At 45.9% G+C, this 19,084-nt stretch overlaps 1 protein-coding gene and 1 long non-coding RNA gene across 4 annotated transcripts in view; both read right to left on the bottom strand.

Annotated features, from left to right (window-relative positions):
• Positions 1-4,476: 4,476 nt before the first annotated feature.
• On the bottom strand, positions 4,477-5,260 carry LOC147058533 (uncharacterized). The gene is made up of 4 exons (XR_015065918.1): positions 5,156-5,260; positions 4,985-5,069; positions 4,807-4,912; positions 4,477-4,718 (listed from the first exon to the last, which is right to left on the bottom strand). It is a non-coding gene; the product is annotated as an uncharacterized LOC147058533 (long non-coding RNA).
• Positions 5,261-6,158: 898 nt separating this feature from the next.
• Positions 6,159-19,084, bottom strand: part of kcnt1b (potassium sodium-activated channel subfamily T member 1b) — a 32,970-nt gene continuing 20,044 nt past the window's right edge. For 2 of the 3 annotated variants that reach the window (XM_085909635.1, XM_085909636.1), the window contains 22 exons: positions 18,964-19,058; positions 18,695-18,875; positions 18,471-18,635; positions 18,256-18,392; positions 17,739-17,802; positions 17,542-17,650; positions 17,359-17,467; positions 16,999-17,148; positions 16,695-16,930; positions 15,567-15,780; positions 14,719-14,824; positions 14,467-14,639; positions 14,166-14,237; positions 13,697-13,831; positions 13,514-13,625; positions 13,342-13,443; positions 13,176-13,259; positions 12,965-13,093; positions 12,796-12,816; positions 12,382-12,685; positions 8,742-8,826; positions 6,159-8,677 (listed from right to left, as the gene is read on the bottom strand). In XM_085909635.1, the coding sequence (XP_085765761.1) occupies positions 8,557-8,677; positions 8,742-8,826; positions 12,382-12,685; positions 12,796-12,816; positions 12,965-13,093; positions 13,176-13,259; positions 13,342-13,443; positions 13,514-13,625; positions 13,697-13,831; positions 14,166-14,237; positions 14,467-14,639; positions 14,719-14,824; positions 15,567-15,780; positions 16,695-16,930; positions 16,999-17,148; positions 17,359-17,467; positions 17,542-17,650; positions 17,739-17,802; positions 18,256-18,392; positions 18,471-18,635; positions 18,695-18,875; positions 18,964-19,058 (2,904 nt within the window). In that variant the 3' untranslated portion in view covers positions 6,159-8,556. The remainder of the gene's footprint in view (positions 8,678-8,741; positions 8,827-12,381; positions 12,686-12,795; positions 12,817-12,964; positions 13,094-13,175; positions 13,260-13,341; positions 13,444-13,513; positions 13,626-13,696; positions 13,832-14,165; positions 14,238-14,466; positions 14,640-14,718; positions 14,825-15,566; positions 15,781-16,694; positions 16,931-16,998; positions 17,149-17,358; positions 17,468-17,541; positions 17,651-17,738; positions 17,803-18,255; positions 18,393-18,470; positions 18,636-18,694; positions 18,876-18,963; positions 19,059-19,084) is intronic. The other variant, XM_085909637.1, reaches the window with a different exon arrangement.

Here is a 19,084-nt window from a genome sequence, read left to right as displayed (position 1 = left end):
TCAGATAGCTTCATTCGAGTTCTGTAGTTGGTATGCAATGACTTTTAATGAGTGAAAAATGAACTTTTAACAAGGTAAAATTATATCACAACCTTAAGTCAGCAACCGCCACTTGTAACTTTGAGGACTTTTTTTGTTGTTGTCTGTAAATACGGTATTATTTCCCAAAACTTTTTTTTCTTTTTTCTGTTGGCTGTATGAGATCCACTACCCTAATTCCAAAGGTCCTTCCTGTGACCGTCACTATAAAAATCCTTTGCGGCCCTAGCCTTTCTTAGATGAGACTTACTGACTGCAACAATGGTAAACCAAACATTTTGGGGGGGCTTGTTTTTCTTTTTAACAATTGGGGGGGTATACACTTTTCAGTTTTGATTCAAATTTTGAAATGAATTCCATTCTGTAGTGATTCAGTCAAAAAAAAAAAAAAAAAGAGCTTCTTTTTGTTTACGCTTTTTGCTTTTAAATATATTTGAGTTGCAAATGTCTTATGTGTACACATTATTGTTCTTGGCAAGCTGGCATATAAAAAAAACAAAAAACACGCCTTGAACATGCCTTTAGACTGGAGAGAAGCACGTCTTCCCTCCTGTGTTCTGACCGACACCCGGGGGCGAAAAGAGCATAACCATCCGAGCCAGTCCTCAGGCTCCCCAACAATAGCGGTAGCAGTTTGCATTATTTTATTGCAATGATTTTCCCTATTCAGATTTGTTTCAAGACTACAATTAGACTTCAGTTTGATGGTTAATGCAGTTATTGCAATTTTGTTGTTTTATATGTTATGTTGTTTTATATGTAAAGGATTTTTATAGTCCCCTCCGTGAGTCGTCACCTTATCGTGGTGGAGGGGTTTGCGTGCCCCTATGATCCTAGGAGCCATGTTGTCTGGGGCTTCATGCCCCTGGTAGGGTCACCCATGGCAGAAGGGTCCTAGGTGAGGGGCCAGACAAAGCACGGCTCAGAAGACCCCTGACGATGATTACAATAAATGGACGTCGTTTTCCCTCGCCCGGACGCGGGTCACCGGGGCCCCTCTCTGGAGCCAGGCCTGGAGGTGGGGCTCGAAGGCGAGCGCCTGGTGGCCGGGCCTTCGGTCATGGGGTCCGGTCGGGCATAGCCCGAAAAGAAAACGTGGGTCCCCCTTCCAATGGGCTCACCACCTATAGGAGGGGCCAAAGGGGTCGGGTGCATAGTGAGCTGGGCGGCGGCCAAAGGCGGGGACCTTGGCGGTCCGATCCCCGGCTGCAGAAACTGGCTCTAGGGACATGGAATGTCACCTCTCTGGCTGGAAAGGAGCCCGAGCTGGTGTGTGAGGCAGAAAGGTTCCGACTAGATATAGTCGGACTTGCCTCCACACATAGTTTGGGCTCTGGTACAAGTCCTCTCGAGAGGGGCTGGACTCTCTTCCACTCTGGAGTTGCCCACGGTGAGAGGCGTCGAGCAGGTGTTGGCATACTTATTGCCCCCCGGCTGGGCGCCTGCACATTGGGATTCACCCCGGTGAGCGAGAGGGTAGCCTCCCTCCGCCTTCGGGTGGGGGGACGGGTCCTGACTGTTGTCTGTGTCTATGCACCGAACGGCAGCTCAGAGTACCCACCCTTCTTAGAGTCCCTGGAGGAAGTGCTGGAGAGCGCTCCTTCTGGGGACTCCATCGTTCTACTGGGTGACTTCAATGCTCACGTGGGCAATGACAGTGAGACCTGGAAGGGCGTGATTGGGAGGAACGGCCCCCCCGATCTGAACCCGAGCGGTGTTCTATTATTGGAATTCTGTGCTCGACACGGATTTTCTATAATGAACACCATGTTCAAGCATAAGGGTGTCCATGTGTGCACTTGGCACCAGGACACCCTAGGCCGCAGTTCGTTGATCGACCTTGTAGTCGTGTCATCGGATTTGCGGCCGCATGTTTTGGACACTCGGGTGAAGAGAGGGGCGGAGCTGTCAACTGATCACCACCTGGTGGTGGGTTGGCTCCGATGGTGGGGGAAGATGCCGGTCCGACCTGGCAGGCCCAAACGCTCTGTGAGGGTCTGCTGGGAACGTCTGTCAGAATCCCCTGTCAGGAAGAGCTTCAACTCCCACCTCCGGCAGAGCTTTTTCCACGTCCCGGGGGAGGCGGGGGACATTGAGTCCGAGTGGACCTTGTTCCGCGCCTCCATTGTTGAGGCAGCCGACCGGAGCTGTGGCCGTAAGGTTGTTGGTGCCTGTCGTGGCGGCAATCCCCGAACCCGGTGGTGGACACCGGCGGTAAGGGATGTCGTCAAGCTGAAGAAGGAGTCCTATAGGGCCTTTTTGGCCTGCGGGACTCCGGAGGCAGCTGACAGGTACCGGATGGCCAAGCGGAACGCGGCTTCGGCGGTTGCTGAGGCAAAAACTCGGGCGTGGGAGGAGTTTGGCGAGGCCATGGAGAATGACTTCCGGACGGCTTCGAGGAAATTCTGGTCCACCATCCGGCGTTTCAGGAGGGGGAAGCAGTGCACGGTCAACACTGTTTACAGTGGAGATGGTGTGCTGCTGACCTCGACTCGGGATGTCGTGAGTCGGTGGGGGGAATACTTCGAAGACCTCCTCAATTCCACCGACACGCCTTCCATTGTGGAAGCAGGGCCTGGGGACTCTGAGGCGGACTCTCCAATCTCGGAGGTCGAAGTCACTGAGGTAGTCAAAAAACTCCTCGGTGGCAAGGCCCCGGGGGTGGATGAGATCCGCCCGGAGTTCTTAAAGGCTCTGGATGTTGTGGGGCTGTCATGGCTGACACGCCTCTACAGCATTGCGTGGACATCGGGGACGGTGCCTCTGGATTGGCAGACTGGGGTGGTGGTTCCCCTCTTTAAGAAGGGGGACCGGAGGGTGTGTTCCAATTACAGGGGAATCACACTCCTCAGCCTCCCTGGTAAGGTCTATTCAGGGGTGCTGGAGAGGAGGATCCGTCGGGAGGTCGAACCTCTGATTCAGGAGGAGCAGTGTGGCTTTCGTCCTGGCCGTGGAACAGTGGACCAGCTCTACACCCTCGGCAGGATCCTCGAGGGTGCATGGGAGTTCGCCCAACCAGTCCACATGTGTTTTGTGGACTTGGAGAAGGCGTTCGACCGTGTCCCTCGGGAGGTTCTCTGGGAGGTGCTTCGGGAGTACGGGGTGCCGAGCCAACTGATAAGGGCGGTTCGGTCCCTGTATCACCGATGCCAGAGTTTGGTCCGCATTTCCGGCAGTAAGTCGGATTCGTTCCCAGTGAGGGTTGGACTCCACCAAGGCTGCCCTTTGTCACCGATTCTGTTCATAATTTTTATGGGGGGTCCGGTTTGGGGACCTCAGCATCGCGTCTCTGCTTTTTGCAGATGACGTGGTGCTGTTGGCTTCTTCAGTCCGTGATCTCCAGCTCTCACTGGAGCGGTTCGCAGCCGAGTGTGAAGCGGTCGGGATGAGGGTCAGCACCTCCAAATCCGAGTCCATGGTCCTCGGTCGGAAAAGGGTGGAATGCCCTCTCCGGATCGGGGATGAGATCCTGCCCCAAGTGGAGGAGTTCAAGTATCTTGGGGTCTTGTTCACGAGTGAGGGCAGGATGGAGCGCGAGATCGACAGGCGGATCGGTGCAGCGTCGGCAGTAATGCGGACTCTGTACCGGTCCGTCGTGGTGAAGAGAGAGCTGAGCCAAAAGGCAAAGCTCTCGATTTACCGGTCGATCTACGCTCCTGCCCTCACCTATGGTCACGAGCTATGGGTCGTGACCGAAAGAACGAGATCCAGGATACAAGCGGCTGAAATGAGTTTCCTCCGCAGGGTGTCCGGGCTCTCCCTTAGAGATAGGGTGAGAAGCTCGGTCATCCGGGAGAGACTCGGAGTAGAGCCGCTGCTCCTCCACGTTGAGAGGAGCCAGATGAGGTGGCTCGGGCATCTCATCAGGATGCCTCCTGGACGCCTCCCTGGGGAGGTGTTCCGGGCATGTCCCACCGGTAGGAGACCCCGGGGTCGACCCAGGACGCGCTGGAGAGACTACGTCTCTCGGCTGGCCTGGGAACGCCTTGGGATCCCCCGGGATGAGCTGGAGGAAGTGGCTGGGGAGAGGGAGGTCTGGGAGTCCCTCCTAAAGCTGCTGCCCCCGCGACCCGACCCCGGATAAGCGGAAGAAGATGAAGGTGAAGATTTTTATAGTGACGGTCACAGGAAGGACCTTTGGAATTCGGGTAGTGAACCTCTTTCTGTCAATACAGTCAACAGAATTTTTTTTTTTTTTTTTTAAATCACACGCCGTACAAAGTTTTGGGAAATAATACCGTATTTTGAGACAACAACAAAAAAGTCCTCAAAGTTACAAGTGGCGGTTGCTGACTTAAAGTTGTGGTATAATTTAACCTTGTTAAAAGTTCATTTTTCACAGTCATTGCATACCAACTACAGAACTCGAATGAAGCCATCTGAAGATTTTGGATTTACAGTATACATTTCTTGTCATAGAAAATACAAAGACTCCAACTGGCTGATGCGTTTTATTCATTTCCACTTTGATCTCATGACATTTTTGCTCTCATTGTTATTTTTAAGTTGTTAAGTGCCCTTGTTGTTTTGCAAGTCTGCTCCGTCAATTTGTCACCCACTTTTCCCACAAAACTTCACATTCAATCGATGGGTCGTTTTTCTTGTACAATTTGTATTGACACTCTAGTTTGTCCAAAACAGACTCGCAGTCCTCGGGGATCTGCATGGGAACCCTGTACCTGCAAAGAAGCAGTCCACATCAAATAAACAACTTTCCTACAGAGATCAAAACATTCGGAAGAAAATAAACGAGATCCTTCAACTTACGAGGAGCAACAACCGCTGCAGGTGCAACGCATGCACTCACTGTTAGTCCAAGACGAACCTACCGCGTGCCACACATTGCCAGTCGGATCCAGGCACTCTGTTGCACCTGCATGGATAGAAAGAATGCCAGCATGTTTTGGGGAAAACGATGGACATGACTTTACAGTGTTCTCTTTACCTGGTGTCACTTGAATTTGATAGCAGAGGCCATTTACCAGTGGCAGCACCGCACACAGCAGAAAAGCCAGACACAGATATGTTCTCTGAAGTAAACAAGATTTTCACAAACAGAGCTTAAGGTTCATTAAATGGGTTAAAAAAATGAATCAAACACACAAGTTAGACTTACCATCGTGGCAATAGAAGTCAAACAGAGGCTCGAGTACCAAACGTGAAGGACAGCTGAAGATTTATATAGGGCCAAGTTGGGGGTGTTTCTGGTCACCACTTCTTTATGTCAACATCGACCGAGTCACGTGTTTGGCCATAACATACATACTTCTGGACTTTAAAATGCAGAATCAAAGTTCCTTGGCAAAAAAGATTCATATATATAGATATAACACTCATGTAGTTAAGCATTACCTAGATACTTCTGCTAACAATATATGGCATGATGTAGAACAAATAAATGCTCTTCCACAGAAATACCAGCATCTAGTGGCAGACAGTGGAATTGCGACTCAACTAAGCACCAGGTTGAAAAAATAAATTGGTGCCACTAAAAAAAAAAGTCATGAAATAGAAGAAACTTTGATACATCTATTTACATACATTTATATTTTTTGTTCGAATACCGATTTGTTCGAGAACAGGGACGTTCGAAAACCGAGGCACCACTGTACACACACATATACATATATATATATATACATATATATATATACATATATATATATACATATATATATATACATATATATATACACATATATACACATATATATACACACATATACACACATATATACACACACATATATATATATCCATATATATATACACACATATATATACATATATATATACACACATATATATACATATATATATACACATATATATACATATATATATACACATATATATACATATATATACACATATATACATATATATACACATATATATACATATATATACATATATACACATATAGCTGGATGATATATATATAATATATATATCTTATCATCCAGTTCTCTCTATATATAATAATCCAGTGAACTAGTTCTCAGAAGTTTACTCTCCAAATGATCGGAATCAGACTCCTAAAAGTCCATATCAGACCAGCCCTCATTGATTCACCAAGTAAAGTGTGGATTTTGTGCGTTCAATAAAAGCAGGCTGACTGGAACTGGCTGCATGCAGCTTTTATTTGTTCATGACCTTCAACCTTGACCTTCCCATCATAAGAAAAATAGTACAAAATGCATGTAGTCGAACACTGAGGTGGCAAACATGACACGCAGGCTGCTGACACGTAAACGACATGCATGTTCCGTTCATATAAGAAAGACGACGTATCAAACGGCGGCTCCGACATTGGCTAACGGGTACACGTTATTGTTCTTGGCAAGCTCGCATATTAAAAAAAACAAAAAACATGCTGTTTGTTTAAAATCCCTTGAACATGCCCTTAGACTGGAGAGAAGCACACACTGTGTGGAATGTTGGAAGCCTTTCAACTCCTCGGGTCCCGAAACTTCTTTTAAAATGGACCAACGGATAAAGTTGGGCCTTTAAAAAAATAAAAATTGAACATGCACGCTCGAATGTGTTTGTTGTTGTTTACATTTGCCTGCGAGGAAAACAAAACGTGATACGTTTAACAATGGACAAGAGTAGTGATGAGTTAAGGGATTAAAGGGTCATGCCATAAATATTCCATTAGTGCAAAAATAGTCATCTTTCACGTCTCATTGCAGGATAAACGTTAGGGAGAGTTTGCGTACAAAGTCACACAAAAAGAGAAAGCAATTAACGCTGCAACCCGGAGTGGAGCATCACAATAAACAAACAAACCTTAAATCCTCAGTCTGAATTTATGTTGAATCAAGAAGTTAAGAGCCTGACCGAGACTAACATTTGGCATACACAATTAATTATGTTGTACAAATTTGCGTTTTTTTTTTTTTTTTAATGGAACCCCAAAAGTGGTCTATCCCCAACTGCAACTACTGTTGGACATCATTTGAATTTAAATGACTTGATTCTGCTTGGAATTAATTATTGATTCAGAATCTTTTTAGGTTAATAAAGAAAAAAGTTTGTAGGTTTCAAATTCGGAGTGTCTAACACCCAAAGTACGGCACATTAATTTTTCTATACAAAGAAATTCCGTTTTGAAATCACAACAATCTGGCAATATGGAAGACAATTTTAGGAGTTCCATTAAATTTATTTTGGCCAATTCATTTTTGAAATATATAGTTTTTTTAGGTCTAAAACGACGTGTACGATCACAGAAAAAAAAAAAAAAAAGATTGACGGAAGCCGGCCAGGCTCTGTTATTCCCAAAAAGGGATGAGAAATGGCACATAGTGTACAAAAACGTATTTACAAATAAATAATGGCACAAACAGCAGATGATTTGAGGACATTGAAATCAATGAAGAACACTGTTGTTGTTTTTTTTTTCCCTCAACAAAATTTGCGTTAGAAACACTTTAAAAAAAAGCACACGAAATGGCTGATAAGCGCCACTTAGTTGAAAGTCTTTCTCTCAAACGTGTGCATTCTGATAACCAGCGGGAGGGGGCGCTGAGAGAATTCCGTAAACGTTTCCAGTGTTTCGACATCGCTCGCCGAGAGTCCAATACGGCGGCTTGTTGCCGAGGCAACCGGTCCGTCATCATCGAATCAAGTCATGGCCACGGTCCGCCGACCTGTTATGACGACCTTGGCAGCTATGTTCACATCTTTGACAGTCAATGACGCCCCCTACAGGGAGGTGGTACAAGACGCTTGTGCTCCTAAATGAAGTGTTTACTGCAAAGCCAAGTAATAGTTTAGATTAGTAGGAAATGCTTGCGTGTTACCATGGAGTGACTTAGGATGTCGGCTGCGCTGATGGTTTTGCCCCACCAACGCAAGGCACGAGGGCACAAAGTGTGCGTGTGCACGCTAAATCGATTCATTTGACGCTACTTGCAGAAAGGTAGTGATATCGGGCTAGGCTAGAGGGAGGAATTTCACATTCAAGTCAATGCAACATATCAACTGGTACACAGAACATTTAACAGTACTCACAGTCATATATTCTTCATCCTCTGCAAAGAACATCTACTGGAAGGATACGTTTATCCCGCTGTCTGTTTTATACTGCCCCCACGTGGCCAAGGTGGGCAATGTGATTTTTGAAAATATTCTATTTCATGATATCACGTGTGTTTTACTAATCAAGTCCAAAAAAATTTTTTTTTTTATTACCATGAAGAGCCCAATATCTCTAACTTCTTGTGAGTAGCGTATATTGAGGAGCATTTTTTTTTTTTTGTGGGGGGGGGGGGGCTTTTCATGACAGTTCCTCTGAGGTTTTACTTGTTTTTCAAATAGCACGGTGGGCCAAATGAAATGCCGCCCGCATAGAGCCCCCGAGCGCTAAGTTGCCCACCCCTGGCGTCCTCCAGTGTCAATTGGCTATATGAGGTGAAGACAATGAGGCACTCTTCATGCATCCTTGGGCTCAGTGGAAACAAGCAGCAAAGGTCACGCTGCCTAGCACACGCGCGTGCGTTTGTGTGTGGCTCATAGATGCGTTTCGTCTCTGGTTTCAGAGACAAAGTGCGTCTGGTTGCGAGTGTTCCGATTCTGGCCCACTTGGGACTCCTCGGGCATGTGCGCCAGCGGGTCAGAGCGGATGATGTACCTGAAAGACACGTCCCAAACTCAGATCTTGGAATCTCCAAATTGGGAGGCCGCTGCTTTCTTACACAATGTCGTTGAGCTCCAGCATGGTGTCCGGAGGCGGGTTGATGAGCACGTAGGACAGCGTGTTCTGGTGGTCGTTCATCTCATCTATGGAAAGAAACGTGTATGAGCGTGGCTCGTTGACATCGGTACTGCTTGTTGGCGAGCAATCGCACCACGCAAGGAAACAAATCAACAAGACAACATAGAAAAGTTGATACGCTGCCATTAATGAGACATAAATAAGGAGTATTTTATTAGTGAATGGAAATATCACCAATTATTTATTGTTATATATTTATAAGGGCAAGAAAAAAAAGATATTATAAAAAAAGATAAGAAAATCATTCATGTCACCTAATTAAATCCAATAATATTTTCCAACAGGTTTAATGAATCGCATTGATTTTATTGATCGCTTTTTTTTTTTTTTCCCTCTCTTTTTGGAGTGGAAGGTGCGCATTTAAATGTTTTCAAGTGTATTTTGCCATTTTGACGTGAGTCAAGTAGGTTCCGCGTGTCTCCACGGCAACCCACCTGCTTGCGGCTCTTTACAAAGACAAAGGGTACAAAAGGGGGCAGGGGGGGAGAGAGAAGGGCTAAGCGTTAGCGTCACTGACGGCCACTGTGATGAGGACAGGGGGGGGAGGAGGGGGGGGCAGAGGGATCCAGAGGCGCATGCGCAGCTTCAAACATGCACGCGGCGTCCGTCATCATCGTCAACATCATCATCATCTCCACGGCATTCCGACCCCAGCTGGCAAGGCGAGACGTTGCCATGCCGACACACGCGCACACACATGCCCCAGCATCCGTCAAGACTGAACCAAACGTAGCGAGCGACTCAAAAACACAAGCTAGCGGAGCAGAACGCATCTAGCGTGCGAGGGCGGAAGACCCGAGTGTGTGTGACCTCGCCGACCCTCGACGGCCTCCGCCGGCCACAACGCTGAATTGGTTTCATGTAGAACTTTTCGCTATGAAGTCACTCTTAGGAAGAAGATTTTAAGTCGATGGTGTGGCTAAAACGGAGGCCTCCGTCTACAGACAATCATGCGTTCTGCTCCAGTCGAGAAGCAAACGGACGCCCTGCGGGACTCCAGTTTTTTTTGGGCGTCATCTCACTCACGTGAGCACGATGCAGAGAATGCCAGAGAGTGAAAACAAGAGAGTGACAGGAGAGCGAGAGACTGGCTGCCGAGCTAACGATGGCGAGGACATCATTCAGGATCAGCTTTCAAACACACTCATGAAATATGTCCTATGAGAGCATTTCAAGGAAAATGTGAGAGAGCGTTCTAGTAGTTTGCCTGTGGATAAATTTCTGTAATGCGTGAGCGCATTTATTTGTGCGTCAAGAATCTTCCAGTACTGAGTGAGAGCAGTGTGACTGAATGATCCAATAATGTGTGAGAGCAAATTCAGTTTCAATTTTAGTAACGATGCGATTGTATTTTAGCAGCGGCTGTGAGTGGGAAAACAAAATAATTAAAAAAAATAAATAAAATTGTGTGAAAATCCAAGCATTTCAGACAAAAAATATGTGAGAGTTATCATGTGATGTGAGAGCGTTTCATTCAAAGAGTGAGAAAAGACTCAGTAGGTCGTTGAAGCGTGTGAGAGGCAATCCTGAACGACGTCCCCCGACGGACTCTCATATTTAACACACAATCGGACACACGCCCGCCCGCTCTCACACATGCAATAGAATAAAGCGGATGGACCGGCTAACCTGACGGCCGGCTCCCGTCTGTATACGGCTGCTCTGATATGTCCTGCAACTCTGAGCAACGGTAGTCACGGTTAACTCGAGCGCACACTCGCTGTCAACGGCGAGCACACACACACACGTCGAATGGAAAAGGAGGATGCTGGTGAAAGGACGAGCTCCTTTCGCCCACACGCTCGCACCGATTGGACACAGAACGCGCAGGCGCACGGGTTTACCTTGCAAATATCCGAGATTTACTCGATTCATCACATCGCTCGCAGTGAGATTAGAAACATCCTCTACGGGCCAAAAAGGGGGGGAAAGAGAAAAGTCACAGAGAGAGAAGGTATAGAAAGAAAAATCAGGCAGGCAGCGAATGCATTTGCGTTTTGACCAAAAGAAAAGTCGAAAAGGTGAGACGATGCAAGAAGTTAAATGAGAAAAACAAAAAGAGAAGAAGCCATGCTTGAGTATGCAGAGAGTCACTTCCAAATGATTCATCTGTGGTGGATGCTCACTCAGAAGGTCAGGAGCGTTTGGGCTTCTCCCTGGAAGCAGCGTGAGCGACACAGTACACAAGATTCAGCCAGCGCAACACATCGGGAGGATCGCTCGTTTTTTTTTTTTTGGGAACCTTCTCTGTTGTTTTGGAAGCGTGACGCGATGAGTGAAATTGTGAGCAGATGCAAAAGCAAACGGAGGCGTGATGCATTCACAAGTTGCAGGGTTTCGACAGGTAAGTGCTTCAAATCAAATTGTTTTTTTTTCCATGTACACGTAGAACCCTAATGAGACATCTTTTATTAATACTTATGTGTACATATTTATAATAAAATGGCTATTAATTAACTTAATAATGAAGCTTTATTTATTTTTTTGCTTTTGACACTTTTGGCTAATCAGACATGTCTTTATTTTGTTGAATAACACAAAAACGTTTTTTTTAAATCCCAAATTAGTTCAGAGACTGGTGGAATATATATTAAATTCACAATAATTCATCAAAATAGCACTGTCAGTGGGCCACAACCTCCTTTGTATTTTGTAAATGATTTTTTCCCCAAATATCTCCAATTTTGTTTTTACAGCTGTTTGAATTTTATTATCTATAAAATGTATGATTTAATATTTTCCGCAGTCTAAATTAGCCGAGTACGTTTTTATTGGCTTTTGTTTTAAATTATTGTATTGATCTCTTGGCATTTTGATTGCAGCGTATCATCCAATTAGTCGGAGACTGTTTTTTTTTTAGGACCCATGGAAACCCAAAGTGGTCATGACTGCATCCATATTTTGAATTTTGCAGTGAAAGGTGGCTGAAGATATGGATGCATGTTGGCTTCATGATGATGGAGTCCGATCGCGTGCCATAAAGACACGCAGCGGAAATGCCATGAGATGATGAAACAAGCACAAACACAGATTGGAGTTCCACGAGAAAAGACACAAATAAGAAAATTGGTTGACACTACTGTGGATGGAGGCTATATTTCATCTTAACTACAAGTTGATTCATTAAAAACATTGATGTTTGCAAATTTGTAGCTCCATAGTGTTTGTCATCTATTTTTTTTAATCCTAAATTATTTTTGAGCAAAATTAAAAAAAAAAACCGTATGTTTATATTGATATAATTTCCTTTCATCTTAACATAAACAGTCTTGAACGCCATTCACCACCTAAAATAATGTGTCAATATATCAAAATTTCTTTCAATTTTAAGACTCCACCCTTTGAAATTAAAGTAAAGATTTCTTCACTGAAACTCCAGTCTGGCAAAAAAAAAAAAACCAACCAACAACTAGATTTTGTTTCCCAAATGAGAACTATGATGCAATGGGGAATCATTTGTAAACAAAATCAACGTGCCGTAATTTGGTTCGCATTTACGGAATGAATTCGACTGCGTGTTTTCATTTGGACAAAAGTAAGGCCATGGCGCTTCGACTGACCGTATCCCACGGTGGGCAGGCCCAGGTGCTTCATGCGGTTCTTGACCAGCTCGGACAGCTCCTGGCGCTCGGAGCGGCGGTACAGGTTGAGGCGTTGCTGCGAGATGCGCTCGGCCCGGCTGGAGGGCTTGTTGGTGTTCTTCCTGCTCAGGCGCCGCGCCCACTGCATGCTCTTTTTCCTCAGCAGCGGGTGCTCCGACTGCTCGCTGGCGCTGGAGTTCCGGTGCGCCGTCTTCTCCTTCCACGACTCCTTGCGGTCGCGTTGTTGCTCCTCGCCCTGCTCCACGTTGATGGACACCTGAGACTGAGATGGTTAAGAAGCTGTTAGAAAGCCGCTTTGGGACCCGGCTGACGTAACAAGGTAGTCGTTGCGTGCTTTGAGCGGGCCGGGGCGGGGCAGGTCGACCACCCTACCTGCACGTAACTGTCCTTGCGCTGAAATAAGAGAAGGACAAACGTACATCCAAACAAAAGGAAAGATGGGTGCAAAAAAAAAAAAAAAAAAGCGAAGCAAAAATCAGTCAAAGGGATGCAAGGGATGACCAGCCAAAGCAAAGGCGGCGTCGGATGGTAGCTAACTTGCCTCGGATGTGGAGAACATGTGCGACTCGGTGCGGTAGATCCCGATGGGGATCTCGGCGCTGGAGGAACAGAGTTTTTGGAAGAGTCTGCCGTACGTTCTGATCCACAGGTCCTCCTCTGTGATCTTCATCTGAGGGAGTTTGGAGAGAAACGGAGTTACCCCAGGAAAAAAAAAAAAGATCTTCTCGGGAGCTGGCGATGGTTGTACTTACAACGCACAGATACCCGGAACCTGGTGTGGTGTCCAGACCGAGAAGCAGCCTGGCTATAGCTATCATGTAGTCTTTCACAAACGACTGTCAAAATTGAAAAAAAGCAGATATAGGGGGGGAAAAAAAAAATATGTGTGAGCAATGAAAGTTGTGTTGATGTCCCCACCTGGTAGAGTAGCGTATCCAGCATGCTGATGCTGAACACCCTCCCTGCCGCAAAGGGTAAGCGGAACATGAAGGCCAGATTGGAGCCCTTATCTCGTTCTATCTGGAAAAACAAAGCCAATATGAGCGTCAGGAGTTTGAACTTGCGCTGCTCGTGTTTTTGTCTTGCCCACCTTCTCCAGTTTGGAAAGAGCCAGCGAGTAGCAGTCCTTGGCTCGGAACTGCATGAACCTCATGTTGGATGGATGCGTGAGCTCGGTGATGATGCTGAGGCTCGGGAACAATCTGATCGAATGGGATGACGTAGCTGAAGCGCGGAATAAAAAGCGCACGTGTAACTTTTTGTTTCCTATTACCTGAACATAGTCTGGACGTTGACGATGGTTTTGGCGTCGGCCATGTAGTCCTCCTCGGCACTCATGGTGCTCTCCTTGTCCACGACCACCAAATTGTCGGCGTAAATGATTCCACACTGCAGCAGGTTGTCCAAGCTGATCCATGAAAACAAAATGTGTTTTTCCCACAGCATTCGACTTGACCACTAGAGGGAGCCCACGTTCAACACTATGAGAAGTATTGATTTAAAGTTGTGTATTATTGCAACCAAGTCATACACAAAAATGGGACTTTTTCCATCGCTTTTCTTATAATTTTAATCGTAATAAATAATCATTTCATATTTAATTTATTATAATTATTAAAATCTAATCATTTTAATTGTCTTGTATTTTTAAGAGATTTTTGTCAAGCACCCGCCTCCCCAGCTAAAACAAATTCTCATATAATAATGAACTCATGAGCGTGACTGTGACCCCCACCACATACTTATCGATGGTGCCGGCCATGAAGTAGACCATCGGGAAGCAGCAAATGGCCTCTAAGAAGTGGTTGTCTGGCCTGAGGCAAACAGGAAATCACCGGTTAGCAAGCCACACGGATCACGGATCACTTCTGGAGGATCCCAGAGACATTATGAGAGGAACCTCTTGAAGTACAGTTATATGATATGAGCACTGGCGGAGCTAGGATTTTTTTTTTTTTTTCCTTGGGGGAGGGCACAAGGGCGGCCAATGATATCTCAGGGGGTTGTGCAATTAGTTTTCTTTTTAAATGGCATACAACTTACGGGTAGTCCAGCAGAAGCACAATGGGGTTGAGTTCCTTCCGGGGTCGGTAGTACGCTCGCAGGGGGACGATGAAGTTGTACAAGCCGTTGCCCGCCGTCTCAGCCGACACGATAATCAACTTGTTCTTGAAGCCGTACGCTTTGGCGTCTTCGAAGCTGTTGTGCGTGCAGCCCTGCGAGGGATCGTTGCATTTGAAGAGGAAGTTTTACTCACTGGGTTCCGAATGTGTGAGTGACAAGTCACTCACTCACCTTGTCAAGGCGCAAGCAGCAAAATGGAGCTTTCTGCGGAAGGAGGTGACACAGTGTGGGAGAGCTGCCGATGTAGGGTGAGTTGGGAGGGTAGCCTTTCACAAAACTGCCCAAAAAAAAAAAAGAAAGCAAAACCATTCAATGATTTGATAATAGCTACAAGTAGTTTGGCACCAAAGTGGAGCAATTTAGAGCTCAAGCAAAAATGTTCTGGGAAAATATGCCTAAAAAGTCACGCAAAAAAAAAAAAAAATCCATTGAGTCAAAAGACATTTTGGGGGCTTTTTTTTTGTGGTACCACCAAAGAAGGGAAACAGCACTGGGCAAGAAGAAAAAAAAATGTTCATTTTTCATCCACTGTGCATCTCAATTGCTCTCTGCTCGTTAAATTGTTGATTGTCAGTCTACACGTTGTTGCTGAACCATTTGTGTTCAATGTGTTCCTTGAAGGCTTAAAGCGCCACATCATAGAAGCGAATTAGCATCCGCCAAACACACTTTGGTTTAGGCTGTTTTAAATCCACAAAAGGCCATTTTTGGATGAACTGCTGCGCCTCGTGACCTAATGTGTCCAGAAGATGGAGTGTATCTATATAATGGATTTAAGCTTGAGCCATCTCAGCAACGATAAGCATGGAGAGTGGGTGGTCTTGCTAACCTGCTGATACTAAATGACCACTGAGACCAGCTTACACGCCAAGCTCATCTATCTCACCTTATAGCCCCCCCCATGACACTTGAGGAGGACATTAATCCTTTAGAGAGTCTATTATGCTCAGGCGAGGGCTATTGAGAGCGAATGGGCAGATGTAGCGGGTTTGGATCACAGCAGCGACCGCGTTACTCACTCTGATCCGACCGAGCCCTCCTCGTCCGATTGGTTTGTCTCGTCCTCCGACTGGTCGCTGAGGAGGTCGCACGGTAGAATGGCGGAGGAGTCTGCGATCTCCAGGACCGGCGCGATGCTGGGCCTGCGACTCCCGGAGCCGTTCTCCGTGGGCAAAGCCAGCTTGCTGGTTTCTTCCGGGGGATCCGGGTTCTGGAGGTCGATGGCCACGGTGCCTGGATGCAACACACCGCACAATGCTAAGTACTCAGTCAAATCTCAAAGTGTGCTTCCCCTCTTTTAGAAGTCTTGGAAAATAATTGAGAGCAGCATGCAAAAAAAAAAAAGATTTATAGATCTTACAAACTAAATGCACAGAACAAGCCAGCCGTATGTCGAATAATGCGGGATATATCCCCAGACGATATATCGCATATCTGGTAGACAACATTGGCGTTTTGCATTACATCAATTAATGCCACTTTTTCATCGCACAGGACAAACTGGATTTGTATTGCAGTCTTGACCTCACCAGCCGTTTGGAGAAAATTTGCATCATTGTGTTATATTTAATGCACATGCTCATGTTTAGGGACTAATAACAGTACAGTTAACATTTTGCACTCCGTGATAATTGTTTTATTGTGTAACAAATACATGAGACTTATTGTGATAGTGGGGTGGACAATGAATTTTCAGGTCCCCTCCCCTGGCCACCTCCTAGTGGCGCCCCTGAATCGAACCAATGCTGGATGATTTCGCTGAAAAATATTTCACTGATAAATATTATCACTATGAAATATTTCAATGACTCGGTTGATTATTCCATAATTTCAATGAAAAAGGGCTACCTGTGTACGTTGCGTTGAAAAAGTGCCACTAATACATTTAAGGACTGCAAAGTACGCCACAGCTTTAGGAGGTGATGTGTCATGCGCAAACTTACCATATGAAGTGGCCTGATCAACTTTTACAGGTCAAAGAAACAACAACAACAAAAAAAAAGCACAACACAGTGATGTCAGCCGTAAAAAAAAGCAGGTAAGGAGAACAATCATGCACGACTGAGCCAAAGCATCACCGCTCGCAGCCGCTGTTTATTTTCATTCACGCCATTCATGCTTCATGCCGCCCGTCCGTCCGCTCTCACCCATGCTGGCGATGATGCTGTGCACGGGCAGCCTGGAGGGGGCGTCGTAGAGCCCGGAGACCGACAGGCTCTTGTTGTGCTTCTCCTCCTGCTTGAAGATGAAGGCGGAGTTCTCCTCCTTGGTGATGTTGATGTAGTAGCAGGTGTCGGTGGCGGCCATGATGTGGCGCGGGCCGGGGTTCAACAGGATGCTTTTGTTGTCTTCCCGCTTAACACCGATCAGGCACACGCCGTACCTGGCAGAGTGCAAACAAATTCTGTTGTATCCATTGTAAAAAACCATAGTGAGAGCGGTTCTACTTACTTTTTATGAGCGTGGAAGGAGGCGTAAGTGAAACTCTTGCCGTCGTACTCCCCGAAAAACTTGCTGTCGCATAATCGGATGTGGTAGACCTCGTTGCCGGAACAGCGTCCGTACATCCTTTGCCACTGCTCCGGTGACAACTGGCCTTCCCTGCGGATTTATTCATGATCAGCTCAGTCACACTTTCAGAGATGATTGATTTGAGAGGATACATCAAAAAAAAAAAGTGACACAATAACTCATCGTAGAAAGAGAAGTTTTGAGAATAATTGTCAATTTGTATATGTGAAGCCCTTTGAGACTGCTTGTGATAAATAAAATAAAATAAATAAACTTAACTTGACGTATTTGCGCACTTACTGTCCTCTGGAGGTGTGAACGAGGAGCGTCACTAAGGTGGACATGGCCGGACATACGCAGTTGAGTGCAAGCATGGCGTACTTGAATTCCTCTTCACACACGACGTGATCTGGTAATGCAGACGGGAATTATTGATTATTATTGTCCAAAAAAAGTGGAGAAAATATTTTTTTTTGTAGTTACCGGCAAATTTCACATGGAATTTGTTTTCAGGCTTGAGAATCTGCACGTAGAGCGGACAGTTAGGAGCAAAGTCCTTTGCGGCCCAAGCCCTCAAAATAGTCTGATGATCCTGTGGAGGAGATGCACAGCAAAGCGTGCTCAATAATATCACAATTGCACGGATGGGTGCAATTGTGCCAGTTTGTCACGTGGCTTACTGCGGCAGTTCGGTCACCCTCGTTCCTGCTGCTCAGGATGAAACACGCCTCGGCGTCGTCCATTCTAAAGCAGATGAAGGCGGTTGTGTCTGAGGTGCTTGATGATCAGTAAAGGCGATGCATTTTTTATCACAAAGATCGATTGTAGTAGTGCCTTGATTTACTAGTTTAATTTGTTCCCTGACCAGGCTTGGAATTCAAAGCACTTGTCAAATGTTTCCACATTAAAATGAATGGAAATGCCATTAACACCAATCAAGTATTTTGTGCCATATAATAAATAGAATGGAAATACTCAAACAGTTTGTGCATCAAGATTTTATGCGTTGGTTGTGCGATTCCTGGTGTGTGAAAATCGACCACCAGGGGGGCAGTATTAAACAGGCGTAACGCTAAAAACAAAACAGGATGATTATGATTTTAAACTGTTGTGAGGATATAAAAACATAGGATGGCTCTGTTATGAAGTTATTACGATACCATTTCAAAGCTATGTAACATGTCAGCGATCACTCACTTGGCCCTCATCAGGTCCTGGTCTTTGAGGGCGGACCCTTGAAGATAAATGACTCTCTGGGACCACAAAGGTATCTGGAGGATGCGGCGAACTTGAATGTCGATATCGGTGGGACACAGGATCACCACATAATAATCCTGCAAGACCGAGGAACGTAAAGATGCTGTGAAAAGTAATGTGCAAAAAAGGCAAGGTGGTCCGTCTCCAAAGTATACCTGCAACCTGGGATGAGCGTAGAACTCGTTGAGGAAATCCATCAGCAGGTCTATCTTCAACGAGCTGACACACAACACCACGTGCTTCTCCGTCTGTGCTCGGTGGCGACTGTAGTTCCCGCCTAATTTCTGACTCTCCATCCACAGGTAGGCGAGTTCTTCGAACTGAGACGCAAAACCGATTTGCAGATTTAACAGATTTTTGTTGCTTGGCGCCTCCTCACCTGCAGTGGGAGCACCACCAGGGCCACGCAGATAAGGATGACCACCAGTAGCTGCGAGGGCCAAATCTGAGGCGTCACATCTCCGTAGCCCACGGTGGAGAAGGTCACGATGCAGAAGTAGAAGGAGTCAAACAGGGTCAGGTTCTTTCCGGCTCTCTCCAGGTGCTGGATGCCACACGCTCTAGATAAATGTCAACAAAAGCCGTTTATTTTAATGTGGGTGTGGTAAGACCAGTGTTTGTGTTGTTCTTGAGTCGACTCGCACTCACCCGGTGAAAACCAGACACAGTAAAGTGCAGATGAGGATGAACACCTGGTTGAACATGGCCGAGTGTGTCCTCTGGATGGCACGGTGGAAGTCATTCTGATAACACGAGAGAAGAGCTTACT

Source organism: Syngnathus leptorhynchus, chromosome 4, assembly GCF_054491065.1.
Source record: "Syngnathus leptorhynchus isolate UIUO chromosome 4, UIUO_Slep, whole genome shotgun sequence".
In the NCBI taxonomy this organism is placed as follows: Eukaryota; Metazoa; Chordata; class Actinopteri; order Syngnathiformes; family Syngnathidae; genus Syngnathus; species Syngnathus leptorhynchus.
The sequence above is the reverse complement of the archived record's forward strand: the minus strand, read 5'-3'. Positions and strand labels throughout refer to the sequence as shown.